At 24.6% G+C, this 18,969-nt stretch overlaps 2 protein-coding genes across 2 annotated transcripts; one reads left to right on the forward strand and one right to left on the reverse strand.

Annotated features, from left to right (window-relative positions):
* Positions 1-606: 606 nt before the first annotated feature.
* On the reverse strand, positions 607-4,846 carry LOC135931047 (protein PFC0760c-like). The gene is made up of 4 exons (XM_065467907.1): positions 4,747-4,846; positions 4,229-4,380; positions 1,108-2,445; positions 607-1,057 (listed from the first exon to the last, which is right to left on the reverse strand). The coding sequence occupies exons 1-4, from the start codon at positions 4,844-4,846 to the stop codon at positions 947-949; spliced, it is 1,701 nt and encodes a 566-aa protein (XP_065323979.1). The 3' UTR covers positions 607-946.
* Positions 4,847-12,187: 7,341 nt separating this feature from the next.
* Positions 12,188-18,310, forward strand: LOC135931776 (ATP synthase subunit O, mitochondrial-like). The gene is made up of 6 exons (XM_065469074.1): positions 12,188-12,250; positions 12,292-12,333; positions 12,378-12,621; positions 12,754-12,866; positions 14,780-14,866; positions 18,056-18,310. Exons 1-6 carry the CDS (start codon positions 12,230-12,232, stop codon positions 18,167-18,169), a joined length of 621 nt encoding a protein of 206 aa, XP_065325146.1. The 5' UTR covers positions 12,188-12,229; the 3' UTR covers positions 18,170-18,310.
* The last annotated feature ends 659 nt before the right edge of the window (positions 18,311-18,969 follow it).

Below are 18,969 nucleotides of genomic sequence, written 5' to 3' on the forward strand. Positions count from 1 at the left end.
TTAAAAACATTAAAATGCTAAAAAAAAAAATTGTGGGAGAAATTAAAAAATTGTGGGAGCTTTTTGTGGGAGATTTCTAATTGTGGGAGTTTTGTGGGAGTGAGATGTATGTGGGTAAACTAAAAAATTGTGGGAGACTCCCACTGATGGGGGGAGACATGGCAACCCTGATCATGTAAGCCTTAAGATTGTGGTCATAGATGGCACAAAAGTTTGGACATTTATCAGCGAAATGTCAAGGTTTAGGTAAGTTAAAAATATTTAATTCCCCTCAAATATATTTAGTATTTTTCTTTATTAAATTTAGCCCTTTTTGAAAATCTAGCAGTTTAGCACTTATATTTATATAAAATTCCCAAAAACATGATTTAATAAAACAAATTTATCTTTCATCAAAAGAAAGGTGGGACTATAAAGACCTCAATTTTAAAAATTTCAGCACTTAAAACAAGTATTTGTGAATTTAGATTTTTTTCAGTACTTCAAGAGTTTGGGTAACAATTTTATTTTTATTTCAATTATTCGTATTTTAATTAGTAAAATGATTATATATAATTAAATAATACATGATATAATATATACAAATAAAAATTTTATATAAAAAATCAAAATATAACGTTATTTAATACACTTTTATTAAGTTTAATTAATAAAATATCATTTAATATAGATTTCTCTAATCTTGTTCGTAGCGGTGTAAGGACCAATCCCAGAGCACTGAATGATCTCTCAACAGATACTTGAGAGCAAGGAGCGGCTAGAACTACTCGCGATAGGGCATATAATTCCGGATCCTGAAATTTTTTGGATTGCCAATATTGCAAAATATTTTGATCATATGGCAATTTTTGACCATATATTAAAGCATTAATTTTGGTCTTCATATCAAGGATTTCAATATTTTGGTATATTGGAGCATTAGCGCTTTCTCGCTCCAAATATACATCTAATCTGGTTTTTTACAACTTACAGGGATAAAAGGAGAGCCACTCAGAGCTGGATTATCTTTTGGATTATTAAAAATTTGTATTTGTCTCCACGTAGACATCAGATGTTCCTAAAATAAAATAAATTTATTTAATTTAAAGTTATATATTATAAATTTACCCTGGCCAGCAATTTATCACTTTCGGATGGATAGATTTCATTCTGATAATTAAATCTGGGATCCATGTAGATCCCACTTCTAAAAACATTATTATCAAAAAGATATTTTTGACGATAATCCAGACAATTAATCAAATTATTCGAGGATTCATTATTTATTTCCTCTAAATCTAATTTGCATTCAAGCCATAATTTAAAAAAATCTCCGATTGTACAAGATTTTTCTTGCAGTTTAATGGTACATAAATTAACAGGAGATAAGACGGTGAGATATGCGTCAATTCTATCCCAGAGTCTTGAATTTATAAAAGTTTCTAAATATATATGGCCCATTTTTAAGTAAAATATTTTATTATCCTTTAGGTTTTTTAGCATTCTATAGGTGCTATTCCACCTAGTAACAGTGTCCAGCACTGGTTTGTTAATTTTTTCTAATGAATATAAACTTTTATATTTTTGTGATTTGCATATTTTTAGAATAGATCTTATATCTTCTAAATCCTCCTTTAGAAATTTTTTTATATAATCATTAACTCCTAATTGAATAGTATGGGCACAACATCGCACACAAATCAGCCCAAATGATTTTCTTAGATCATTTAATAAATTTTCCATATCATCATTTATTTGTTCTTGATTATCATGTTGAAAATGTATGTTATCATCTTGATTTAGATTATTTATTATATACTCCCCAGAGGAATCATTATCATGTATATTTGAAATACCACTGTTATTTTCCTGGGTGATCTCTATATTATTATAATCGTTATTTGGTTGAGAAGAGTCGTTATATTCCTGCGAGGACTCATTATCGCTATTTTGTAACAAATATTCTGAGAATGCATCTTCAGAAAGATCGATATGAGTAATTAGCTGTTCTTCAGCTATCATTTCCACGGTTTTTATCATATTGGCACCATTGTCAACAGTGATACTGTATATTTGGCTCAAACATATATTATACTTTTTTAATAAATTTTCTATTTCTTCCTTTAAATTAGACGCCGTGTGCGCCTTTACAATTTCTAACATGCCTAAAGTTCGTATTTCAATCTTATCATCTATAATAAATTGGGCATTAACCCCCAACACTGATTTTTGAAATCTGGTGGCTGTATCTATCTTCAAAGAAATGAGCTTATTTTTTACTTGTTGCATTATTAGGCATCTTATTTCTGATGCCGCATATTTTATTTTATCATTTACGATGTGTTTGTTTAAAGTCATATTCAATGATTGGACTATTGGATCTAATAATAGCTTGAATGATTCATATGTAACTAAATTGATTGGCAAGTTGTTAATAGCAATTAATCCCACAACCGATTCGTAAACCTAAATTTTTTTTAAAAATTATTTAGATTTAAGATAAGATTAATAATTAAAGTCCTGCAAAATTCAACTTTCATATCAAATCAGATTAAAAAATACCTTTTAATTTTATTTTGTTATCAATCAGATAATTTTTTATCTGAACGTAAATCTGAGTCAAATAGCATTTAAAAAATTAAAATATACGATACCAGAGTTGTTAAAATATCTAGATATAAAAATGAGATATCTGTATTTATATATTATTTAAGAAGTAACTGTATCTGATTTGAAATTCATTCTAAGATACATTTTGATACACTTTTTAATAATAAATAAAAAATAATTTAATGCAAAATTTATTTTATTTCATTAAATGGCTCGTTTTGAGCCGATTTTAAAAACGGCTAATTAGTTTTTTATTCAGAAAAATATTATGCAAACCTGAAAATTTTGCTCAAAGAAGGAGCAGAGGTCTGGACATATAGTTTCAAAATTTCGAGGCATAGTTAATATATTTCTGGCAAAAATATTGAGTTAGCCGTTTTTAAAAATGGCACAAAACGAGCCGTTTAACAACATTAGCTAATATGCATATTAAATGATAATACTCGCCGAAAAATATGATAAAATACCGAATAGGTAAATTTTTGTATATGTCAGGTCGAATATGATTTTAAAAAATTCCGAACAGGGCCCAAAAATTTTTTTAAAAAAAAACCGGCCGGGCCGGATCTTAAAATTTTTTTTAAAAAAAATCCTGACGGGGCCGTGCAAATGGTATTTCTGCAGGTGTCTGATATATATTAAAAAAAATTAAAACTACTTTAATAAAAAAAATATATATAAAATATTAAAACTTATTAAGTGCCATAATTGATGTTTATGGTTTATCAAGCCCCATATAAATTAAGAAATCATGATCGAAATAATATGTAGATATAATAAATACTCATAACTTTCCCAAATTATAGAAGAGTGTTTAAAATTTGCTATAAATCTTAATTTAATATAAAATCAGAGGGAAAAAAGCTGGCTTACCAGGATAAACCTGCAAATTGCCATGAAGAACAATAAAAATTAATATTCTGTCATGCTAAAATCCTTTGAAAATTTCAGTATATCATTAATAGTGATCTGCATAATGTATAGTATCTCAATCTCGGCCCGAAATATTTTGCAGGACCGGCCCGGTATAAATTTATTTAAATATTGAAATTAATTTTTATAATTACTCAAAATATAAGACATATGTTATATGGCGTCTAGTTTCTATAAATAAAATTCAAATAATTAAATTTTACATAAAAATCAAATAATTTAATATTACATAAAAAATTCATTATAAAATTGATAAATTTAGGTGTATTTAAAAAAATTACATGGTCCGATCCCACCCAGTTTAAAAAAAATTAGGTCCTAGTCTGGCTTGATTCCCATTTTTTTTAAAAATATTCCCGTACACGGCCCGAATACTGCTTGTGCGAGGCCGGTAAACTTTTGCAGGTCTCTAATTATTAAGATCAATTGAATTGGATAATTGTAATAGTTAAATTAGATAATTATATAAAAAGCATATATAATTTTTTTAAAAACATAATCGATACAACAATCTTGATAATTGTTTAAATTGTATCTGTACAAGATACATTTTTAAAATTGTATTTGTATCTATAACTTTTTAGACTAATATTTATTTCTCTACCTAGATCCATTTAAAAAGTATATTTTAACAACTCTGCGATTTACCAACAATAATCATAATTGTAGTGTTTTATTGTTTAATAATGTATGTAATAAAAAATACTTTCGATTTGCTCATGACAATTTTAATTGTTTGAGATGTCTTCTCGTTTGACTGCGAACTTGATGTTGATATATCTAAATTGTTAACTTCATTTGAATTTAAATTAGCTGCAATATTAGGATGTTGACTGAAAATATGTCTTTTAAGATTCGCTTTAAAATGCATATAATTAGTAGGTTATTAAGTCATTTTTAAACTAGGTAGGCCTAATATAAAAAGAAAACAATTGGTGGGGTATATATAATTGGTATCGAACTTATTTTAATTCCGTAATAAATCATTTGTTACATATAGGTTTTGTAGTATGTTGAATGACTTTAAAATTAGAAAAAAAATTATAATATTCTTCTTAATTATCCTTTAATTCAATTTTTAAAAAGGCCAAAGTATCTTAAAAAGAATTAGCTTAAAAAATTTAGATAATATACCTAATTGTGAAGCAAAATTTAGATCACCAAAATTTAAAGATGTTGTAAAAAAACCAATAACAAAAATAAAATATATTTAAAATATCTTACATGGAATTGATTTGAGCTTTTTATGGCATGAGCTGCATGTTGCAAAAATATTGTCTTGGTCAAATAAAAAGAAGTTAGATATAAGAGAATTTTTTTTCATAATATTAATTAAAAATTTTTTATTTAATAAAGAAAAAATTTCATATATCTTAATCTGAAAGAAAAAATAAAACGAAAAAGAAAATTATGATTATGTATATGTATGATTTATAATAAAAGGAAAGGGGTATTTAAAATTTTTTTAAGGAAAAAAAATAGAAGGCGAGGAAACGTTAGAAGTTTTTCTTTTTATTAATATAAAGAATTATATATTTAAAAAAAAATATATAATGTTATATTTTATCTGACTCTGAATAACTAATAAAAAAGAAAGAATTTTAGAGAGATTTTTATATAATCTTAAAATTTTTTTTAATAAATCCCCCATTTCACTAACACATCACATGTTAAGAAATCCCCCATCAATATAACCCAAAATTTTAAAACTAATTTTTTTTCAAATAAAATAGAAGGCGAAGGGTGAAGTTTTTATTTTTATTATAAAAAGAATTATATATAAAATTTTTTTTAATAATAATAATGTGGTTTTACGTCTTTATAGAGAAACCATTATAGAGAATGTATTTTATAGAGAAACATTTATAGAGAAGAAAACAATTATAGAGAATGCATTTATAACAAATGGTTTTATAGAGAATGTCGTTTATAGAGAATGATTTTAAAATGAATGTAGAGAATTATTTTGTAGAGAATTATTTTGTAGATCTTGATTTTATAGAGAAATATTATGTATGGGACAATTAGAGAGTAGTATATGTAGATTAATACGTAACAACATTGGGGATATTCTCAATATAACTGATGAAAAACATATTCCAACTAATAAAAAGGGAGTATGTAAAGATTGTCCAAGAGTGAAGGAGGTAAAAACAACATTTATTTGTTTAAATTGTTAAAAATTCATTAGATCATATGCATACATTTTGTCGTGAATGTTAGTACAAAAATTTACATGATATTTGATGATTAGTATTTTATTTAATATTTGATATCTTTTTATAAAATTATTATATCAATTCATCTAATAAAATATATAATAAAATTTGCATTTTTTTAAATACTTTATGGTGATCAAAATATAATTAAAGAAAGGTCTCAGAAAAAAATTTTTATTTTAGTAACTTTAGTAAAATTTGCATAACTGTTTTTAGAAGTAACTATTAATCTAAGATTTTGTATTTATTATTTCCAATAATATTTAAATATATATTCAAAATTGTATTTGTAGATCTCAAGTTTTAATATGTTCTGAGATATTAATCAAAATTTGGGATAAAATAGACCCCACCTTTGTAGTTAAGGGATTTTTTTCCACCTTTGTAGTGAAGGATCAAAAAGTATGGGTTGAATTTTAAAAGGAGAAATATTTATATGCTAGGTTTACAATAAATATTCATATTTAAAACTGCCTTTCGCGACTCGAATTGATAGACTAAAATAAAAAAAATATAAAATATTTTCAGTATAAAAAAAACTAAATCTATCCAATTGAATAAGTTAGGTCAGGTTTATTATTTTGTCAAAACTAAAAAACCAAGAATTTGACAATCCATAAATATATTTGGCTCGTAATATAAATTTGAGTTCTTGCTGTTTAATGTCGTTGTACATTGTAAAAGCACGACTTTACTTAAATAACGCTCAAATTATAGAAGTTAGAAGGCACCACTTTTTAATATTTTACAATCTAAAAGCCATCAAAAATTTAAGAAACATAATGAGCCAATATTTTTTATTAAAAAAAATTAGATCGGTTATTTTTTTAAATTAAATGGGATAGGACCTTATTAACAACAAACCTGGTTAACAATATATTTTTTTAATAATTTTGAAATAATAAATAATTTTCAAAATATCTTTATTCTAACCTTGTTTAATAAAAAGAGTTTAAAAATATTACATATGACAATTATCAGTTTTCAATTTTATATATAAAAAAATCAAAAATAAAGATTATTTATGGTATATCTTCACTGAAATTTTAATTTAACATATTAATAATATCTATTTTTACTCATTTGCTTTAAAAAATTTCAATAATAACGATTTTGATAATTGTCACTTTCCTGTAGTACATCTTCACTGAAATTTTAATTTATATTGTTAACAAAATCTTCATTTACCCATTTGCTTTAAAAAATTTAAAAAGGGTGAAAAATAACGATTATGACAATTGTCACTTTCCTGTAGTACATCTTCACTGAAATTTTAATTTAACATGTTAACAATATCTATTTTACCCATTTGCTTTAAAAAAAATTAAAAAAGTTCAAAAATAAGGATTATGACAATTGTCACTTTCCTGTAGTACATCTTCACTGAAATTTTAATTTAACATGTTAACAATATCTTCTTTTATCCATTTGCTTTAAAAAAATTCAAAAAAGTTCAAAAATAACGATTATGACAATTGTCACTTCCCTGTAGTATATCTTCACTGAAATTTTAATTTAACATGTTAACAATATCTATTTTTATCCAAATGCTTTAAAAAAATTCAAAAAAGTTCAAAAATAACGATTATGACAATTGTCACTTTCCTGTAGTACATCTTCACTGAAATTTTAATTTAACATGTTAACAATATCTATTTTTACCTATTTGCTTTAAAAAATTTCAAAAAAGTTCAAAAATAACGATTATGACAATTGTCACTTTCCTGTAGTACATCTTCACTGAAATTTTAATTTAAAACATATTAACAATATCTATTTTTACCCATTTGCTTTAAAAAAATTTAAAAAAGTTCAATAATAACGATTATGATAATTGTCACTTTCCTGTGGTTCATCTTCACTGAAATTTTAATTTAACATATTAATAATATCTATTTTTACTCATTTGCTTTAAAAAAATTTCAATAATAACGATTATGATAATTGTCACTTTCCTGTAGTACATCTTCACTGAAATTTTAATTTAACATATTAATAATATCTATTTTTACTCATTTGCTTTAAAAAAATTTCAATAATAACGATTATGATAATTGTCACTTTCCTGTAGTACATCTTCACTGAAATTTTAATTTATATTGTTAACAATATCTTCATTTACCCATTTGCTTTAAAAAATTTAAAAAGGTTCAAAAATAACGATTATGACAATTGTCACTTTCCTGTAGTACATCTTCACTGAAATTTTAATTTAACATGTTAACAATATCTATTTTACCCATTTGCTTTAAAAAAAATTAAAAAAGTTCAAAAATAAGGATTATGACAATTGTCACTTTCCTGTAGTACATCTTCACTGAAATTTTAATTTAACATGTTAACAATATCTTCTTTTATCCATTTGCTTTAAAAAAATTCAAAAAAGTTCAAAAATAACGATTATGACAATTGTCACTTCCCTGTAGTATATCTTCACTGAAATTTTAATTTAACATGTTAACAATATCTATTTTTATCCAAATGCTTAAAAAAAATTCAAAAAAGTTCAAAAATAACGATTATGACAATTGTCACTTTCCTGTAGTACATCTTCACTGAAATTTTAATTTAACATGTTAACAATATCTATTTTTACCTTGCTTTAAAAAATTTCAAAAAAGTTCAAAAATAACGATTATGACAATTGTCACTTTCCTGTAGTACATCTTCACAGAAATTTTAATTTAAAACATATTAACAATATCTATTTTTACCCATTTGCTTTAAAAAAATTTAAAAAAGTTCAATAATAACGATTATGATAATTGTCACTTTCCTGTGGTTCATCTTCACTGAAATTTTAATTTAACATGTTAACAATATCTATGCTATAAAAAAATTTTCAAAAATAACGATTATAACAATTGTCACTTTTCTATGGTACATCTTCATTGAAATTTTATTTTTACATCTTAATATTAATAATTATAACCTATTTAATTTAGGATATAATAAATCAAATAAGTTAAAAATAACGATTATTACAATTTCCACTTTTTAATACATTACATCTTCATTGAAATTATAATATAAATTTTTTTTTATATAAATTTTTTTTTACCCATATATGTCGAAAAAAGTTAAAAAATAACGATTATGAAAATTGTCGGTACATCTTTATTAAATTTTTATTTTAATTTAACATGCAGTTCAAAAAATAATATCAAAAAAATAAAACATTATAAAATATGAAGATCTTTGAAGATCGTTTCATCTAAAATATTTTTAAATAAAAGATCTTCAAAGATCTAGATCTTTGAAGATCGCTGCTCAAAAATTTTTTAAAATAAAAGATCTTCAAAAGATCTCGATCTTTGAAGATCGTTGCTCAAAATTTTTTAAAAGTAAAAGATCTTCAAATTTTACGATCTTCAAAGATCTTGCTCAAATTTTTGAGCGAGATCTCGCTCAAAAATCTTCAAAGAAGATCTTTTGTACAACTCTGAGTAGAACAGATCAATACAGATAAAGCAATTATTATTATAGCACTACCATTCAGGTTCACATTCATTATATTGATCTGCAAAGCCCAGTTTTGTCAGTCTGAAACCTTTAAGAACTTTTGGAGAAGTTGCCTGGCACAGCTCATTAAATTTCTAACCAGCTCTTAACAGGGGCGTCGCTAGCCTTCACAATCTCAAGGGGCTCAACTAAAAAAAATTTTATGGGGGGCTTTGCCCCCATACCCTTTAATTTGCAGGCCTTCGTAATATATTATACTTTTTTAAAATTTGTTAACTCTGAACAATTATTCTAATTTTCATATTTTGTCATTTATTAGACATACAAATTAACTGGCATATAAAAAATCACATAATGCAATAATATAATTCTTAGCAACTTACATTGACAAAAGGTTATCAAACTAGTATAATTCTCTGTAACCATTTTAGACAATGAGAATGGATTAAAGGAAAAATTTATAGGATTAAACCAAATCAACAATTTTTGTAGGAGAGAGTATAAAAGGCCAATCCATAAAACTATATGGTGGTTAGAGCTTTCTCTTAGATGACATTATGGAATCTAGATAAGTAATCGAGAAAATTATTGTGAGATATTAAATTTCTAAAAGATTATCTTTCATTATAAATGTATAAACGACTACACAGTTGGTTGACCATTATTGTTTATCTAAAATATGCAATTATATGCTCTCAGCCGTTATAGTAATAATCTTAAATTACATAGCAACATAAATAATAGATGCTGGTTAATTTGCGTAATAGCCATGGCACTCACGATGTAAACTAATATCAGAATTTATTATGTTGGATAAATTAATAAAAAAAAATACTAAAAATCTTTGGAAGAATTAATTATACAAATATATTGAAGCCTGGAGTTATTTACACAACAATGCTTTAGAAATGAAACATTTTCTAACTATAAAATAAGGACATGAATGATATGATGAAACAATTAAGATTTTATATATTGTCACACCACCTTGGTATATTATATCTTAAAATAATAGAAGTTTGTAATAATATCAAAAATATACTTGTATTAAAAATTTAACTCAAGACTGTTTTTCGAAAAAGAAAAAAATAGTTTTCCTAAAAACACGTAAAAAAGGAGAAAAAAAGATATCAAATTTATTACATCTATTGCAGGATGAATAATAAAATGTATAATTTTAAAATTTATTTATAACTAAATAGATGGCATTAAATACTTGATTGCAATTTGTTATTATATTTATTATCAAAACCATTTATTAGTAAAGTTTATTATAATATTAACTATAATATATTATATAACTGTCAAATACGTCTATTAAAGTGACATTATATCTAATATTTTATAAACAACTCTATATAGTAGAGGATTATAAATTATATGTCTACCTACTTTTTAATAAAGAAATCTTTTATACTTATTTGGACCTTGAAAATATTTTTAAGGTATGATAATAAAATTTTAAAATAAATATACAGTTGATTAGTCATTTTGAACTCGGCTAATTACAATATTAAATTTGTTAATTTTTAAATAATATATGATTATATTTATTTAATTAGGGTTAAATAATAATTTAAATAACAAAAGTCAATTAAACTACAACTGTTAAAGCTAAATTAATATCTAGTGAGTTTGATATTATATTTTTAATACAGAATTTGATTGCAAGCTGACCTATTGAAAATATAATTCATATGTATTAATCTAATCTAATAATTAAAATAATATTCACTTAATAAAAATTTAAATAGTCTTTTATTTATAAATAATAAAATTATATCTATATATTATTTAATGGAATTATAAAAGAAATCATTCAGTGGGCAATCAGTAAAATTTATTTTTAGTTCAAGGGGATATTAAGGAGCCATTAAAAAAAATTTTTTGCTTCAGGCGGCTATTCAAATTTTTCAGGGGGCTCGAGCCCCTTCGCTACCCCCTAGCGACGCCACTGGCTCTTAATTATTTTAAATTTACATGGCTAGATCAATTAAAATTAAGATATGCTGTTAATTTTTCTGTTGATTTTACCTACCCTATTTTTTAATATATATATATTTATTTTTTCCCAAATATCAATTCAAGTTTTTATTCGATCTTCAATGACTATCATTTTCTTTCTTCAACAACTGTTTTGTGAATCAATTGTCCCTGATATTTATATTATGTATTTGTATTTGTATCATATAAATAAATAACATGTATGATTTTTGTGGATTTACTAAATTATTTATTTATTTTCTATTTTAATTAGGCATCTCTCAAAATATTAATTTTTTACGACCTATTTATTAATCAAAACTAAAATATTAGCTTGAAAGTCAAAAAAATATATTAAAATAAAAATGTCAGGGCTGGCTGGTCTATAAAAATTTTACTAAAGATCAGAGATATTTTTTTAATGTATAAATTGTTTGGCCCTACTTCCTAATTATAGACGAACGATTAACCAGGTCAAGTCAATTATCTTTAAAAAAAACTGCGGTCTAACGAGGCGGGCTTTCAGATCGAATGGGTTTTTAGGATCTCTAATTGTAACATAAAATTTATATTAGTCGGCAAAGTTCTCAGCTTATTTGTAAAATGAATATGTGTCTAGTATTAAATTCATCCAGAAAAATATTTAAAAAGGAATTTCTCGCAAACATATAAATAGAGGGATCGGCTGCAGTTGTTAAAAGTTCGATCTGGGTCACTTTTTTGAAAACAGCTTCAGATTTTAGCTAAAAATATTTTGTAGCAAGATTTGACAAATAGATGCATTTCTGTAGGCTCTTAGCAAAATCTTTAGGTTTACATAATGTTATTTGGGTTATAATTTTAATCAGGCCGTTTTATTTAATCGACTTAAATCACGCTTTTTAACAACACTATTCGGCTGGATATATATTTATTGTTCTATTGACTATTTGTAAAAAATTGATTTCCACAATATTTTAAATTTTTTAAAATCACTATATATTTAATTTTTTACTTAGCTATATGTCAGCCGCTCTTTTATAAACATTTAACCATTTAACAACATGTCAATGTTTATATTTGCGGTAAATTCACTATTTTTACAAAATTTAAATATTTACTATAGCGTTCATTTTCAACATCATTAGCAAAACTAAATATTATCAAAGTATTTATATTTTTATTACAAATTAAATATAACACTTTATTTAGCCCTCTCTTCAACTTTATGGGCTAGAAGGGCGATATGCCCATGCCTTATATTCTGCAGCACATAAAGATAATAAGTTAGACAATGTAGAAAAAGAATTGAAAAAATTTGGTGATACTCTCCATACCGATAATAAAATATCTTCAATTGTATTTAACCCTTTAATCTCACGCAAACCTAAAAAAGAGTTTATTGTGCTACTTTTGAAAAAATTGGGCTTTTCAAATATGACGACTAATTTTTTAAGTAGAAAAATTTTCAAATTTTATCTAGCTTAAATTTTTTATTTAAATTGATCAATAAATTTGTGTTTATTTAAGGGATATTCATTCTTTTTCCATATATTATTTTGTTAAAATACTATTTAATTATATTTAGGTGTTGTAATTGAAAATGGAAGGTACAACAAATTATACAGCATAATAAAGGCATTTGACACCTTAATGTCATCTCATAGAGGGGAAATTAAAGCTGAAGTTATTACTGCACATGTAAAATTAATATATTTTTAGATCTGTTATTTATTTATTTAAAATTACCAGTACTTTTATAGATATTTTTTCAGTATAAATGACAATATTAATTTTACTGATATTAATTAGAAGTTGGCACATTTTTAGAAGAGTTTGGCTTGGCCCATGATTATTTTTTTTTACTTAATCTTTAAAACATTTTTTACTCCTGGCCTATATAAATATTCTACACAATTTACATGGCTCAGTTTGGAAATATTTTATTCCAACCCAACCTTGTCTGCCATTCAGCTTTGGTACAAGCTCTGCCAACCTCTAATAAACAATATGATAGTATATTAGGGTTAAATAAAAAAATTTTAGTAATAGAATTACTAGTAAATAGATTTTCTAGAATTTTAAATGGTTTTCAATAATCAATTTTTCTCCATCATTTTAATTATGTGCAATATTTATAGTTAATTTGCCAGTAAAATTAATTTGGTATTATTTATTATATCTAATTTTAAGATTTAATATTTAAATTTAATAATTGCTATTAAATGTCTAATTTTCTAAAATTGATCAGAAATTTATTAGTTTGTGATAATATTTTATATTACATTACATACAAATGACAATGACCATCTCCTATTTTAAATATTATAACAATATTTTTTTTTATCCTAAATTTTTTATAATAATTATTAATTTATATTACCTAATTTTGATTATTAAATATATCCAGTAATTTAATTTTTAAGAATCTTTTATAGTATAAGTTAATGCTTAATTATTAAAGTATATAAATTTTATTACCTTTAAATTTGCGATTTTCTAAAGATTTTGATCAAACAGTAAATTACTGGTCTAACCTTGTCCAAGAAATTGCTCAGAATTTTTTATTCTATAATGGAATCAAAAATCTAATTATCTGATGAAATTAATCGGCATGATTAATTTGAAAAGTTCTTAGGACACTTAATAATTTATACTCAATTTCATTAATTAGTTATAATTTACTGATCCAAAAAAACTGACCATTTTTTGTATTTCTCATATTACTACTCATTAATAATCTATTTTACGTTAGTAAAATTGTATAAATATATTGATCAAAAATATTTAGAATTTTGTAAAAAATAATGGAGGTTTTAAATTTTAATTCATTAACATGCAAGAAAATTCATGAAATGGATTTTATTACCCCCACACCCCTTCCAAGAATTAAAGTGGACATAATATATTTTTTACTGTAGATCCCATCCTATACATGATGTCTACCTATTTTATTATTGTTGTAGTTGGGAGAATTTGGATTGGGAGATTAGGAACCTAAATATAAAATAGAAATAAAATTAGATACTAAAATTATAGTTTTGAATCCTTTATTAAATACTAATACTAAAAATTTATTATAAATTAATATAAGGGAAAACATAACCAAAAAAGAAAAAGTAAAAGTATAAAATACTAAAAATTATCTGATAAAAAAATAAAATTCTAAATTCAAGAGAAAAAAAAGAAGACCTTTTCGCATAATATTTGTTTCCATTACATATCCTTTTTCTTTAATCTATATTTACATAGTCTCAATTTGCATAGAGATTTCTTTCTTTTTTCTTGATTTTGTTTAAAAGTAGATTTGAATATCTTTCGTCTTTCTTGATTTTGTTTAAAAGTAATTTGCATATCTTACGTTTTTCTTGATTTCGTTTCAAAGTAGATTTGAATATTACCACAATTACAAATTATAGAGGATAGTACTTCTTGTTAAGGGTTTTAATTATCAATCTTTTTTAAATTGTACAAGACAATATAAATTTGATATTCATTTTCCAACCTAAAGCTACCCATATAATTAAAGTTTGGAATTATTTAAAAATATAAAATTGGTAATTATAATCTTTTTCAAACATTTTGTTGATTCCAATTTTAATAATTTATGATAGGGATTAGATAAAGATATGATGAGAGAAGTGGAATTAGCCTTGCATGGATTTATCAAAAAGGGACAGTTATTGAAGATAACTACTAAGGTATATCTATTTATTTTAATTATTACTAAATTTTAACCTATATTATTACTTATAATAAATTTTAAAAAATCATAATGCATCATTGCCCTCAATGGTTTTTAAAAAAGCGCATTCACTTTTCCACCTTATATTTAAAAATGATCGCTTGGTTTTTATACTTAACTTTTATTTCATTTTAGACCTTTAATATTTTGATTGAATAAAGAATTAATTTTTAATTTAAAAAAAATGCCCAAACTGGCCATTTTGTCTATAAAATATTATGTGATTATATCCAGAACAATCAGACACTCTAACCAGAACATCCCACTTTTTTTGTAGGAATAGTTTAGAGAACTAATACCTTTTGCTTAGCGGCTAGTTTCATGGAAAAAACAATCTTGTTTTTTTCAAGGCGGATATATTTGATATTATATTTTTTAACTATGCATATAATAGTTGTCTTTCCTAACTATTTAAAAGTATGACTTTTAAAACTGTTTATATCATTTGTGTGGCTCGGCTCGCGTTTACCTGGTCATATTTAAAATTCAACTTATTCGAGAATGAACATATAATAGGATTAATAATTTTAGGAATATCTATATCTTAATGAGGGTTCAATGATAATATAATTGCACCTTTTATATATTAAAATTCTTTAATTTTTATCCCAAAATATTCATTTATCATATATCCTATATAAAATTTTAAATATTTATTATAGCTTTTGTAAACAATATTAAAAATAATAATGTATTATGACATAAAAATAATATATGTATTTTATCACTAGATTTGTAAATAATAGTTGGATTGCGAATATAATATGATTACACATTTGTATTGCGATATATAAATATGATCATATACCATTGTGTGGAAAACTATTAAAAATGAGAGGTTTAGTGCATGTTTATTATATAAATAAAATAACAGTGACGAAACAATATGATATAGTATATGTAACAAAAATTTAATAACTATAAATTTTGAAATTGACGTATATCACTTCTGGCTTAACCGACTATAGATACTTGGATCAATAGTAATGTTATCCTTTATTAACATTATAAAACAATTTTGTTATACAATGGAAAAATTGTGATTTGATTTTTTTGAATATAAAAATTTGGATATTTTATCCAAATAATCTATAGGGGTAAAATAACCTTCACAGTAAAGTATTATATTTTCATTTATTTTTTCATCTATTATGCAATATTTTTTTTCTTCTTTCGGTAACCTTTCTGGCATCATCAAATTGGATTAATTTCAAGTCTATATCCTTTTCTATAGTTTTTATGGTGTAAACAAAGAGATAAATAGTAGGATACGAATAAGGAATGTATTCCTTTAATGAGTGATGAAACACTTTGCATTATGATTTATCCAAGTATTTTTTTCGAAATAGTTCAAAAAATTACTAATTTAATTTATCCTAAAAACTTCAGCTTGTTGCCTCAGATCGTAAATTATATATGGCGCATCCCTTTCTAACAAAAAAGGAATGACCATTCTAATTCGAAAAAATTTCTTTATATCATTATTTTGTCTGAATTGTCGGGTAAGTTGACTTTCTTGAATGTGAACGCACTGACAGAAGTGGAAATAACAGCCCTTAACAATTATAGTGCGAAAGACCGCTTTAATGTTGTAAAAAATATATAATTTGTTATCGTCACTGTTAAAAAATAAAAATTTTCTCCTATCTATTGTAAATTTATGTTCAATTATCAAGAAGAAATGGAGGTCTAGTTGATTGAACCACACGCCCCATTATTGATTTTACTGCCAAAAATGTTGGCAAAGTCGTTGGGTGATTTAAACAAAATACATCCAATTTACGAATTCTCCTTACTTTCTGGTAAATTTTGTTTATACTCAAATGAGTATCTATTTTAATTTGATCCTTGAGTTTATTAATTGTGACTAGAAGATGATAGTAATCTTCATCATCACCATGATTATGTGTTTGGGTCGTAGTAAAATGTGCCCCAAATTATTTCATAAAAAGAAATACGAATTAGAGGGAAGAATTAAATCAAAATACAAAAAGAATATTATCTATTCTAACCGATATTTATGCGTTCTTGATTATGAAGACTTGTATTACAAATATCGCTTAAATATATGTAAGGGGAGAGGTAAATTAGGGGCACCATTTACTATGACCCGAACACATGATCACCGTGACGAGAACACTATCATCTTCTCGTCACCATTAATAAACTCAAAGATGAGATAAAAATAGACATTCATTTTAGTTTACCAAAAATTTACCAAAAGGTAATGCGCATTCGGAAATGGGATATGTTCTGTTTATATCATTCAATAACTTCGCCAAGATTTTTGGCGGTGAAATCAATAATGGGGCATGTGGTTCAGTCAACTAGACCTCAATTTCCTCTTAATAATTACAGCATAATTTTACGTGAAGAACACAAATTTACAATTGATAGGAGAAATTTTTTATTTTTTAACAGAGACGATAACAAATTATATATTTTTTACAACTCATATTTATCAGGCCTTTGCTTGACTGAAAATTTTTTTTTTAAAGGGTACTTTTAATACCTCGCCTAAAATATTTTTTATACTATTTCTATTTTAGTTAATTATACTCTAATTATTTGTGCATACATTTTATTGTCCGATAAATATAAGAATACTTATTTAAATATGTTTTCATTATTAAAAAGTTATTGTTTATCATTATGGTTATTTTTCCCCTCGATTTGCCACTATTGATTTTGAAATTGGCGTATATTTAGCCCTTAAAGCGGTTTTTCGCACTATAAAATTGTTAAGAGCCATTCAAGAAAGTCAACTTAACCGACTATTCAGCCAAAATATATAAAGAAATTTTTTCGAATTATAATGGCCATTTCTTTCTTGTTAGAAAGGGATGTGCCATATATAATTAACGATCTTGCTGAAGTTTTTAGTATAAATTCACATCATGATTTTTTAAGCTACTTTAAAAATACTCGTATGAATTAAAATGCAAAATTTAAATATCAAATGTGGAATACATTTGATATTAGGAGCCTGAGGATGAATAATCATGTAGAAGGGATTCATCGCTCATTAAAGGAATACATTCCTTATTCGCATCCTAATATTTATATATTTATTGACACCATAAAATACGAAATTGATTATTGTTAATATATAATAATATCATTATTTATTTTTTTTATCTTTAAGGTTGATCCAAGCTTAATAGGTGGCATGATCGTCAAAATAGGAGATAAATATGTTGACATGTCGATAGCTTCAAAACTCAACGCTTACAAGCAATATATTCAACAACCCGTTTAAATTTTTCGATAAAGGATGAGATGAATTTACACAAAATTATGTGTGAATGTTTTAAACGTTTTAACCACTTTAGTTCATTTTTTTTAAAAAAAACAATACAATATTGTATCAAATTTGGGTTTGTAGCATTGTTTTTTTTTTCATTTAACTGTAAAATATACTATTTATTTATTGATAAAAATTATTTTTTTGAAAAAAATGAATAAAAATTTATTTATATTATTATAAAAAGCATTATAATAAGGTTTTTAGTAGAGGTCTGCAAAACCCTACCTAATCTAAGAACACACACAACTGTTGGTTGGTTCGGATTATTTTAATTAATTTTAATTTCGGTCGAATCAGGTACCGGTCGGGTTTACTCGAAGAATTTATTTTTTTTATCTAGTTTCTAGTATTATATTTTTTTATCCATGAGTTTATAATTTTAGTTAATAACTTCCTTTTTAGCCGAAAACTATCTAAGAAAGATACTTTGTAGAAGGCGTGAAAAAAAATTAACTCCTGTCTCAATGCTTTTCTATTTTTTTTATTCTTCTTATATAGTGATGTTAAAAAGCCCGATTTGGGTCTATTTTTAAAAACTCCCCGATTAAAATTTTTGCCCAAATAATATTATATAAACCAGATTAGGAAAATAGAGGTCTATAAAACCCTCCTGTCATCTATGAGCAAAATTTAGAGGCTTACGTAATTATATTTTGGCTAAATTCTTAATCTGGCCGTTTTAAAAATCTATAAAAATAAGAGCTTTTTAACAACACTACTTCTATGTGTACTTCTATGTGACACGATAAATC

Source organism: Gordionus sp. m RMFG-2023, chromosome 1 (genome assembly GCF_954871325.1).
Source record: "Gordionus sp. m RMFG-2023 chromosome 1, tfGorSpeb1-WG-v2, whole genome shotgun sequence".
Taxonomy (NCBI): Eukaryota; Metazoa; Nematomorpha; class Gordioida; order Chordodea; family Parachordodidae; genus Gordionus; species Gordionus sp. m RMFG-2023.